Genomic DNA, 12,295 nt, shown 5'->3' on the forward strand with positions numbered 1-12,295 from the left:
GAATTTATTACCCATCCTTAATTGCCCAGAGGGCAGTTAGAGTCAACCACATTGCTCTGGGTCTGGAGTTACGTAGGATGGCAGATTCCTCCCCTAAAGAACATTAGTGAACCAGATTGATTTCTACATAATCACCAGTGGTTTTAAGGTAATCATTAGATTCTCAGTTCTAGATTCCAATTCAAATTCCACTATCTGCCCCTTGCAGGATTCAAATCCAGATCCCCAGACATTACCAGAGTCTCTGGATTAATAGTATAGTGATAAGACCACTAGGCCTTTTGGTACACTTGCAAATGAAGAAGAAAAGGTATTTCAACAGCACCAACAATCTAAATTTGTCTTGTATCTTTAACATTTTAAAATGTCTCAAGGCATCCCACTGCAGTGTAAACAAACAAAAGTTTAAATCATGAAATCAGGCGATGATCCTTCACAATTTAGAATTAAATTTATCATTGACTCTACCAGAAACCCACTTATTCTCCCGACAAAAGATTCTGCTGAGGGCCTTGTATCCTCTGTACATCCCCAATGTAAAACAAAGATTATCCTTTGAATCCTACAAGTTATGTTACATTTTGCTGACTAAATACTACCTACAGTTCCAGGATCCAGCACATCCCATGCTATGCAACATTTTATTTCTGCTTATTCTTATAAAGCACAATCCATTTCCTAACAAACTCTTTCTAACAGTGTTACTGAACACAGAATTAACTACTTTATTTGGGAGATGACAGAATCCATTGCTCTGGAGAAAAAAGTATTTCTTTCAATTTATAGGTTTGTAAAATTGAAATCTACCTTCAGGTTTTGTCTTCACAATATAAGTAACGTTCAAGATCTCAGTTTATGAAAGCATTAAGATAGAATTTTGGGATGTCTTAGCAAGGAAAGTACAATGGTTGATTCCAGGATTGCCTCTGATACACATTACCAAAGCATAAGCAAGAAACTGACAAGTGTGCAACTATCTCATTTGCAACATTGGAAGTTTATGAATAACTTAAGTTAAAATATGCTTGCCCATTAATGATTATAGAAAAAATTCTAATACGAATGATAAATCCCACTATCCTCTGGGAGAACCAGCTCCCACAGTTCAGTGGTCCAAATGGCTATGTCAATCATGCCCTATTCTAAAGTGACTAAAGCCCTCATTTAACACAAGGCCACCACTGTTTGATTCAGATTTTGCAGTTTCAAAAATAGAATACTCAAAAGGCAATGCGTGGTTACAAGGCTGAACTCCCCACCCCTTGGCATGTTGTGGGATAAAGGTGTTTTCTGCTCATGTGGAATTCTGTTGCGAGCATTTGCTCAATCAGCTGTCTGGTAAGAGCTGTGCTTCAATGTCTACTCGGCAGATCGGGCACTTCTTACTGGTAGCCAGCCATTGGTCGACACAGACTCGGTGAAAGAGGTGCATACAGGGAAGCCGCCTGAACAAAACACAAAACAAACTCTTCACTGCTCAGCATGTTACCATCCGTAATCTGTGACCTACACACGAAACATTCTCGTTATTGTTTGATTTATACCTTTTAATTGTCTTCATGCAGTTCTTCATCTTCTGAAGTATACTGCCATACTTTGGCCATGTATGAAGTCTTCATTGCAAAATCTGAATAGTCTATTCCCAGCTTAATCACCCAAAATTCTTCATAAGGACATTACATTATGGAAGCAAGATCAGGCCATTTATTGTTTCTCCATAGAGCTGTTTAGAATTTGACAGGGTATGTGAAAAGAAGCTTTTGTCATTGAAAGGATGGCCAGGATACAGCTTCAAGGAATTAGCAAAAGAATGAGTAGAAAGATGTGTTGAACTTGTTTTAGAACAGTAGTTTACTCCAATGTGGAATGCTGTTCCTCTAAGGTTCATGGTAGCAGATTTACTAATAATTTACAAAAAGGGATTGATAAATCCCTTGAGAATGGAAACATTTGTGTGCCATGAGGAAAGAGTTAGGGTGTAGCAGTAATCAAATAATGCTTTCAAAGAGTCAGCATTGACATGATGGACTCCCTATGTTCTGTATGATCTCACAATATTTTAAGATTGTTGCTTACGTTTTCTTTCATTATTCGATCATATTGATATCTATTTTAGCTGCATTCTCATCTCACTTCTAACTTATGTTTAAATCTGGTGTGAATTTTGAAATCACCTTCAGTGCAAATTTGTTTTCAATCATATTTTAAATCCTCTTCATAATTGAGAATTGGCTAATCTCAAAGTTCTTCATGTTTAAAATTTGAACAAGTTCCAACTTATCAATCTTTCATCAGCCTGAATAGAGATTCAAGTACAGATTTCAGATGGAGTTTGGGTTCAGAGTTCAGTTTGTATCACATCCGAATTTTGGTTCCAAACAGTTTCCAGATTAGTAGTTTGGTTTGCAGATTTGAATCCAAACATTATGTAATTTTAAAGACTGAGGAAAATAATCTAAAAAAGAGTCCAGATTTGGAGTGCTCAAAAAAGGCAGGAAATTGGAATTGATGATTATGAGATCAGCCATGACCTCATTAAATGACTCATGGACTGAAAGGCCGACTTCTGTTCATTCATCTTATGGAATCGAGAACGATTCAAATAAGATCATCTATTCATCTTCCAGAGAGCTATTTTGTGCTTCCCATTCCCTGACAAATAGTTCCCTTTTTAAAATTATTGCTTCCACTGCCATTTCTGACTTCTTTTCCAGATCATCACAACCTTTAAGGTTAAATAAATAATGTCGTATCCCTTTAACTTCCTCGCTAAGTCTTAAATCCCTAAGCATTGATTATCAACACTCCTCTCCTTGGAAACACCTTGAAAATTATCCAGACAGAATCACAGGAGGTTCTATTAACTAGTGCCAATCTCCTGCCCTTTCCCCAAATCTCTGTATACTATTTCTATGTAAATAGTCATCCAAAGTCCACTTGAATGCATCAATTGATCCTCCACCATAATTCCAGTACATTTCATACCCTAACTACTCGCTATGTTACAGAGTTTTCTTTCTCCCCATCATTCTTGCCTCATTTTCACATCACTTTAAACCTATGCTCTCTTGTTCTTTATCCTTTTACAAGTGAGAACTTGTATCTATATTTTCCAGCCCACTCATGATCTTGAAAACTTCAAATCACCTGTCAGCCTTCTCCTCTCTAAGGAGAACATTTCCAACTACTTCAATATGCCCTCATAGCTGAAGTTTCTCGTTCTTGGACAGATTGTTGTAAATTGCTTCCGCACTCTCTCCAATGCATTCACATCTTTACAAGGTTTAGGGTGTAGGTTTGCTCGCTGAGCTGTAGGTTTGCTATCCAGACGTTTCATTACCTGACTAGGTAATCAGTGGCGACCTCCAAGTGAAGCAAAGCTGTTGTCTCCTGCTTTCTATTTATATCTTTCTCCTGGATGGGGTTTGTGGTGATGTCACTTCCTGTTAGTTTTCTGAGGGGTTGATAGATGGTATCTAGATCTATGTGTTTGTTTATAGCTTTGTGATTGGAGTGCCAGACCTCGAGGAATTCTCTGACATGTCTTTGCTTAGCCTGTCCCAGGATAGATGTATTGTCCCAGTCGAAGTGGTGGTTTTTTTCATCCGTGTGTAGGGCTACAAGGGAGAGAGGGTCGTGTCTTTTTGTGGCTAGCTGGTGTTCGTGTATCCTGGTGGCTAACTTTCTTTCTGTCTGTCCTACGTAATGTTTTTGGCAGTCCTTGCATGGAATTTTGTAGATGACATTGATTTTGTCCATGGGTTGTACTGGGTCTTTTAAGTTTGTTAGTTTTTGTTTGAGAGTGTTGGTGGGTTTGTGTGCTACTAGGATTCCGAGGGGTCTTAGTAGTCTGGCTGTCATTTCTGAGACTTCTTTGATGTATGGTAAGGTGGTTAGGGTTTCTGGCTGTGTTTGGTCTGCTTGTCGTGGTTTGTTCCTGAGAAATCTGCGGACTGTATTTTTTGAGTATCCGTTCTTCTTGAATACGTTGTATAAGTGGTTCTCCTCTGTTTTCCGAAGTTCGTCTGTGCTGCAGTGTGTGGTGGCTCGTTGGAATAGTGTTCTGATACAGTTTCGTTTGTGTGTGTTGCGATGGTTGCTGGTGTAGTTAAGTATTTGGTCAATGTTTGTCGATTTTCTGAATACGCAGGTTTGTAGTTCTCCGTTGTCCTTTCTTTCGACTGTGATGTCCAGGATTGCGAGTTTGTTGTCGGTTTCTTCCTCCTTGGTGAACTTTATGCCTGTGAGAGTGTTGTTGATGATGTTAAATGTCTCTTCTATCTTGTTTCGTTTTGTGATGACAAAGGTGTCATCTACGTAGCAGACCCAGATTTTTGGTTTGATGGTTGGTAGGGCTGTTTGTTCGAGTCTTTGCATTACCGCTTCTGATATGAATCCTGATAGCGGAAGTCTCATGGGTGTGCTGTTAGTTTGTTTGTAGATTATGTTGTTGAAGGTGAAGTGGGTGGTGAGGCACAGGTCCACTAGCTTCATGATGTTTTCGTTGGTAATGTGATTGATGGTGGTTGGGGTGTGTGTGATGGTCTCATCTAAAAGTGTGGTAAGTGTGCCAGGACGATGTTGATGGAGGTGAACAGTACTATTACGTCGAATGAGATCATTGTTTCGTCTTCCTCTATTTTGGTGTTTTTGATGATTTTTGGGAATTCCTGGGTGGAGTGGATGGAGTGCTGTGACTCTTCTACTAGGTATTTCAGTCTTGCATGTAGTTCTTTGGCCAGTCTGTAAGTTGGAGTTCCAGGTAGTGAGACTATGACACTTCAACCACAACGCCATAAACAAACACATAGATCTGGATACCATCTATCAACCCCTCAGAAAACGAACAGGAAATGACATCACCACAAACTCCAGGAACCCCATCCAGGACAAACATATAAATAGAAAGCAGGAGACAACAGCTTCGCTTCACTTGGAGGTCGCCACTGATGATGTTACCTAGCCAGGTAATGAAACGTCTGGATATCAAACCTACAGCTCAGCGAGCAAACCTACACCCTAATTCACATCTTTCCTAAACTGTGGTGTCCAGAATACTCCAATTGAGGTCTAACAAGTGTTTTGTACAAGTTTAACATCACCTCCCTGCTCTTTTACTCTCTGCTTGTAATAATAAAGCTGAGAACTCTGTATGCACTTGCCTTCTACCTTGCCATCTTCAACGACCTGCGCACACGCACACCCAGGTCCCTCTTTCCTGTACCTCATTTAAAGTTAAACCCCTTATTTTATTAGGCCTTTCAGTGTTCTGCTGACCAAAGTGCATTATCTGACACTACTCTGCATTGAATGGCATCTGCCATCTATCCACCCACTGCACCTTGTCAATGTCACATCAACCAATGCCCTCTTGAAAGCCTCAGCTGGACATTGTCAATGCATTCTTCACAGAAGTAACAAAACCTACGCCAATCATAGGATGTTGCAGATTGTCACTGATTCTTGTTCCCTGTAAGAATAATCATGGTTCTATAAGACAGTGCATCCATCACTTTTGTAAAACGCCACAATTTTCAACATTATGACTCTGTCAGCACTTTGCAATTTCTCTCACTTTTGACCTACCGAACATCTTCACCCTCCTCCAGCATACATAAGCAGATCGTACATTTCTCGTCAAGGTCTGTTTCCTCATCATCATCTTTTGGCTCCTTGAGATTCTGTTGCATTCTCTGCAGAAAGAATAATAATTAATAGAACCACGGGTTCATTGATACAATGGAGTAAATTGCTTATTTCTCTGGAATACAATGATGAATATTTTGCCATTTTTAAATTAATTGCAACTTCATGCCTTTTATCTTTGGTATCCTGATTCAATTCCAAGTTGGTTGATAACATAGAAATACTCGCCACCATGGAACAGTATCTGCAATTTAATTATGAGCAAATTGCTAATACATTTAAAGCAAAAATGATACTGACTGCACAAACAGAAATTGCTGTAAAAACTCAATCGGTTGGGAAGCATCTGTGGAGAGAAAGCAGAATTAATGTCTTGGGTCCAGTGACACGTCTTCAGAACTGATTGTATCACAATCTGAGCTCTTTCAGCAATTCTGTTTGGGTTACTGATTTCCAGCATCCTCAGTTGTTTGGTATTTTTTGACACTGGCTGTGTTTGAGGGGCTGATAGAAGTATCTGAAACTAGTAAATTGAGGACACTCTGTAGCAATCAACTTCTCTAAAAGCAAATCACCAAAGGTCTCATAGAGGTTTATAAAATCATGAGGGGCATGGATAGGGTAAATAGACAAGGTCTTTTCCCTGGGGTGGGGGAAGTCCAGAACTAGGGTTTAGGTTGAGAGGGGAAGGATTTCAAAGGGACCTCAGGGGCAACATTTTCACGAAAAGGGTGTTGTGTATATGGAATGAGCTGCCAGAGGAAGTGGTGGAGGCTGATACAATTACAACTTTCGAAAGGCATCTGGATAGGTATATGCATAGGAAGGGTTTAGAGCGATATGGGCCAAATGATGGCAAATGGGACTAAATTACTTCAGGATATCTGGTCAGTATGGACAAGTTGAACTAAAGGTCTGTTTCCATGTTGTACACCTCTATGACTATGACTCTATGACCGTTTTCAGAGAGTAAATATACTATCCATTTATATGTTTTCCAAGATGGCAAATGTCCCTATGATCATCGATGTGGTATTTTTGGTGCCTAGAGGTATTTGCTAGGATATGGTACTGGGGGTAAGGTTTGTTTGAGACAGTTTTCTGTCACTAATCCTCCTTTCTCTTTGCTTTGTCATGGACCTGTCTAGTGTTAATGACAGAGAATACACCATCATACAATACCCTACAGGAGCGGCACTGTTCTTAGATTTAAAGAAGGTTTATTACATGAACGAACCTTTTAACTTTTCTATGTTTCCACCTACATCTTGTAAAGATACCTGGAACTACAGTTGAAACACTGTAATCTGTGTAAGGCTATAGGCCAGCTCCTGGAAGGTGGGATTTGAATGGTCAGTTAGTTTTATATTGGTTATTACTTCGCACACATTAACGGTTGAATGGCCTCTTTCTGAGCAGATCTGTCTTTTTTATGATAGTAATTAGTACAGTTGTAATTCATAAAGCATGATTACTAAGACTTTAAGGAGCTAATACAAATACATCTGCTGCCTCTGAAAGAGAGACTAGAACTCCTTGTCGCCTCCACAAATTGTAGAATGTCACTGACTGACACCAGCAGAATGAGTGCCAATGAAAAATGAACAGTAACCCCTTCAGACTGATTATTTAATGCAACAACCTACAAATAGGAAGGATAGAAAGGAGGGCAGAAGAGGAGGGGGGAGTGGTGTTTTTGATAAGGGATAGCATTACTGTTGTACTTTGGGAGGATATTCCTGGGAATACATCCAGGGAAGTTATTTGGGTGGAACTGAGAAATAAGAAAGGGATGATCGCCTTTCTGGGATTGTATTATAGACCCTCAATTGGTCAGAGGGAAATTTAAAAACAAATTTGTAAGGAGATCTCAGTTATCTATAAGAATAATAGGGTGGTTATGGTATGGGATTTTAACTTTCCAAACACAGAGTGGGACTGCCATAGTGTTAAGGGTTTAGATGGAGAGGAATTTGTGTACAAGAACATTTTCTGATACAGTATGTGGAAGTACCTACTAGAGAAGGTGTAAAACTTGACCTACTCTTGGGGAATAAGGCAGGGCAGGTGACTGAGGTGTCAGTGGGGGAGCACTTTGGGGCCAGCGACCATGATTCTACTGGTTTTAAAATAGTGATGGAAAAGGACAGACTAGATCTAAAAGTTGAAGTTCTAAATTGGAGGAAGGCTAATTTTGATGGTATTAGGCAAGAACTTCCAAAAGCTGACTGTGGTGCAGACATTCTCAGGTAAAGGGACGGCTGGAAAATGGGAAGCCTTCAGAAATGAGATAACGAGAGTTCAGAGAAAGTATATTCCTTTTAGGGTGAAAGCAAAGGCTTGTAGGTGTAGGGAAAGCTGGATGACTAAAGAAATTCAGGGTCTGGTTAAGAAAAAGGAGAGATCAAATGAATCTTGAGAAGAGTATAAAGGCAGTAGGAGTATACTTAAGAGGGAAATCAGGAAGGCAAAAAAGGGAAATGAGGTAGCTTAGGCAAATAGGGTTAAGAAGAATCCAAAGGGATTTTACAAATACATTAAGGACAAAAGGGTAACTAGGGAGAGATTAGGGCCCATCAAAGATCAGCAAGACCGCCTTTGTCTGGAGCTGCAGGAGGTGGGGAGATACTAAGTGAATATTTTGCATCAGTGTTTACAGTGGAGAAAGACATGGAAGATATAGAATGTGACATCTTGAAAAATATCCATATTACAGAGGAGGTGGTGCTAGATGTCTTGAAATGCATAAAAGTGGATAAATCCCCAGGACTTAATCAGGTGTACCCTAGGACCATGTGGAAATCTAGGGAAGTGATTGCTAGACCCCTTGCTGAGATATTTGTATCATCCATAGTCGTATGTGATGTGCCGGAAGACTGGAGGTTGGCTAACATGATGCCACTATTTACGAAAGGTGGTAAGGAAAAATCAGGGAACTATAGATCGGTGAGCCTGACATCGGCAAGATGTTGGAGGGAATCCTGAGGGACAGATGTACAGGTATTTGATATGGCAAGGACTGATTAGGGATGGTCAGCATGGCTTTGTGTGTGGGAAATCATATCTTGTGAACTTGATTAAGTTTTTTGAAGAAGTAACAAAGAGGATTGATGAGGGCAGAATGGTAGACGTGACGTACATGGATTTCAGTAAGGCGTTCCACAAGGTTCCTCATGGGAGACTTGTTAGCAAGGTTAGATCTCATGGGATACTGGGAGAACTAGCCATTTGAATACAGAACTGGCTCAAAAGTAGAAGACAGAGGGTGGTGTTGGAGGGTTGTTTTTCAGATTGGAGGCCTGTGACCAGTGGTGTGCCACAATGATCGCTGCTGATTCCACAGCTTTTCATCATTTATATAAATTATTTGGATGTGGACATAGGTAGTATACTTAGTAAGCTTGCAGATGACACCAAAATTGAAGGTGTAGTGGATAGTGAAGATGGTTACTTCAGAGTACAACAGAATCTTGATCTGATGGACCAATGGGCTGGTGAGTGGCAGATGGAGTTTAATTTAGATAAATGTGAGGTGCTGCATTTTGGAAAAGCAAATCAGAGCAGGATGTGTACACTTAATGGTAAGGTCCTGGGGAGTACTGCTGAACAAAGAGACCTTGGAGTGCAGGTTCATAATTCCTTGTAAGTAGAGTCACAGGTAGATAGGATAGCAAAGAAGGCATTTGGTTTGCTTTCCTTTATTGGTCAGAGCATTGAGTATAAGAGTTGGGAGGTCACGCTGTGGCTTTATAGGACATTGCTTAGTCCACTTGTGAAATATTGCATGCAATTCTGGTCTCCTTCCTATCCAAAGGGGCAACTTTTTCTCACTGAGGGTGGTGTATGTATGGAATGAGCTGCCAGAGGAATTGGTGGAGGCACTTAAAGGCATCTGGATGGATGTATGAATAGGAAGAGTTTAGAGAGATATGGGCCAAGTGCTGGCAAATGGAACTAGATTAGTTTAGGATATCCAGTCAGCATGGATGAATTGGACCGAAGGGTCTGTTTCCGTGCTGTACTTCTTTATGACTGTATGACACTAAATAGATAGATGGGCTGATAGGTGGTGAGTAACATTCATATTACAAAAGCATCAGATAATGCCCATCTCTAAAAGAAATAATGTAGCCATCATCCTTAACAATCAATGGCATTACCATCATTGAATTATTCACTATCAATATCCTGGCCATTGACCAGAAACTAGGCTAACTGTGTAATCACTGTGGCTACAAGATCAGATCAGAGGCTAAAAATCTTGCGGTGAGTAACTCACTTCCTGACTCTTCACATCCCATCCACCATCTAAAAGGCACAAGTCAGGAGTGTGATGGAATACTCCCCACCTGCCTGGATGAGTGCAGCTCCAAGAACTCTTAAGAAGCTTGACACTATCCAGGAAAAAGGAGCCCTATTGATTGGTACCACCTTCAAGTTAAACCCCCTTTACCACAGATGCTCAGTAGCAGCAGAGTACGACCCATAAGATGCACTGTAGAAATTCACTAAAGCTCTTCCCTCAGGATCTTCCAAACCTTCAACCTGGTACCAAGGTACAAGATTCCATCCAATGTGCTTCTTTAGCACAGGAAGCACAATTAATACTTATTATACATTTAAAGCTGTGAAGCATTTTAAGATTTCAAAATCAAGGGTTTAATTTAACAGGAAATTGAATTGCATACATTAGCCTGATATGCTATACATTAGAAAGTCAGCTATACAGTGATAGACACCTTTTAATTCCAACATCATGGCTCACATTCACCCCACCCATTTCTAACTCTTTAACTATCACTGTCCTTTTAGCAACTACCTACCAAACATTCCTCATTCTCTATGAAGCCCTCTGAACTGTTATTTTCTCATCTGATCCTGAAGTCTCCTCATACCTTTATCCTGTCCTCATCTTTTATTTCTTTCTAAGTTTCTTCCATCTCTCAGATGTTTCTTCTATTTTCTTCTCCAGACTGCTACTTAGATCCTCTCTCATATTCTTTCAGACTCATACCCGTACTCTATTCACATTCACTCCATCACTCTGTCCTTCTATTCAATCTCATTATTATCACATTCCTTAACCCAATCCAGTAACAATCACTTGTCTTTCAATTTTCCATACATATCTCCTGTGATCATAAATGAAGGCAGTGCAACAAAAACATTGAATGTCTCAAGTAGCTCTTTGTAGGATCCATTCTCACCTTCTTGTATTTGTGTGGGAAGGTACACCTCTCGATCACATTTTGCATGGCTCCACGGTTCACAGTACCGAGTCTGTCCTCTAGTTGTAACAGTTCCTGAAACCAGCGAAACACAATATATTATGACATTAACATATTCACAAGGGTTAAGCATAATGCCTGGCGTCACCATGGCTTTCACAACATGTCAATCTGCCATTGTGGACTCAGGGCCAAAAAGATGCCTAGAATAACAATAATGCTTTGTTTCACTGTGAGTTAAAATCTAGGACTGTCCCAGTAACTGTTAGTCACTCATGTGGAATCTGGGAGTCAAGATTAGAGTCGTGCTGGAAAAGCATAGCAGGTCAGGCAGCATCCAAGGCGCAGCAAAATCAATGTTTCGGGCAAAAACCCATCATCAGGAATGCTGCCTGACCTGCTGTGCTTTTCCAGCACCATTCTAACCTTGACTCTAATCTCCAGCATCTTCAGTACCCACTTCTGCCTAGTTGAAACCTGGGAGTATTTGTCGTGAGCAGTCACTCAATTTTTTTTTGCAATTTTAATAAACTCTTTCCTCCTTTAAAGTAAGAGTAAACATCTCAGCCAGACTATAAGGTAATATAACTCTTAACCTTTTAATGGATTTTTAAAAACTACTTCCTATTAACCTGGAAGATGGTTGAGGCAGTCTTCACATTATCTCACCACACCTCATGCTAGACCTGTAGTTTCTTCAGACTGATAGCTACATGGAAATCATCATGTTCATGGAACACAGAATTATCTGTGTCCATACATATTCAAAGTTCTACATATCCAGGGTGATACATATGACCATAGTACCATAAGATATAAAAGGATAATTAGGCCATTTGGCCCATTTGATCATGGTTGGTATATTTCCCAACTTCATTCTCTTGCCTTCTTCCCATAAATCTTGATCTCCTTCCTAATCAAGAACCTGTCTATTCCAGTCTTAAAGATACTAAATGACTTGGCCTCTACAGCAGCGAGTTCCACAGATTCCTCATCATTTCAGTTCTAAAGGGTTGTCATATCACCCTAAGGCTGTGCCCTAGTCTCTCCTACTCATGGAAAAATCTTCTCCACATACACCCTAACCAGGTCTCTATCCAGCCAATCTTCTATTCATGCCAGTACCTTACCCTAACACCATGGGGTCTTATCTTATTTAGCAGCCTCCTGCAGAGCACTTTAACAAAGTCCTTCTGGAAATTCAAATAGATCAGTCCACAGGCTCTCCTTTATCTCACTTGCTCATTACTTCCTCAAAGAATTCTAAGAGATCTACCCCTTTGATAAAGCCAAGTTCACTCAGCCCCATTTTACCATACATTTCTGAATACTCTACAATCTCATCCTTAAAAATGGACTCTAAAATCTTACAGAAAGTGAGGAGTGCAGATGCTGGAGATCAGAGTCAAAAAGTGCAGCGC

The 12,295-nt window shown here is 40.1% G+C and overlaps 1 protein-coding gene across 1 annotated transcript in view; it reads right to left on the bottom strand.

Annotated features, from left to right (window-relative positions):
• The window catches only part of ark2ca (arkadia (RNF111) C-terminal like ring finger ubiquitin ligase 2Ca), a 34,716-nt gene continuing 22,421 nt past the window's right edge, over positions 1-12,295 (bottom strand). Inside the window, exons 6-8 of the mRNA XM_043714013.2 lie at positions 10,854-10,949; positions 5,587-5,693; positions 1-1,445 (exon numbers count right to left, since the gene is read on the bottom strand). Coding sequence (XP_043569948.2) covers positions 1,328-1,445; positions 5,587-5,693; positions 10,854-10,949 — 321 coding nt within the window. The 3' untranslated portion in view covers positions 1-1,327. The remainder of the gene's footprint in view (positions 1,446-5,586; positions 5,694-10,853; positions 10,950-12,295) is intronic.

The sequence above is a fragment of the Chiloscyllium plagiosum genome, unplaced genomic scaffold (assembly GCF_037043375.1).
Source record: "Chiloscyllium plagiosum isolate Xiang-an unplaced genomic scaffold, Cpla_swu_hap1 HiC_scaffold_1, whole genome shotgun sequence".
NCBI lineage: Eukaryota > Metazoa > Chordata > Chondrichthyes > Orectolobiformes > Hemiscylliidae > Chiloscyllium > Chiloscyllium plagiosum.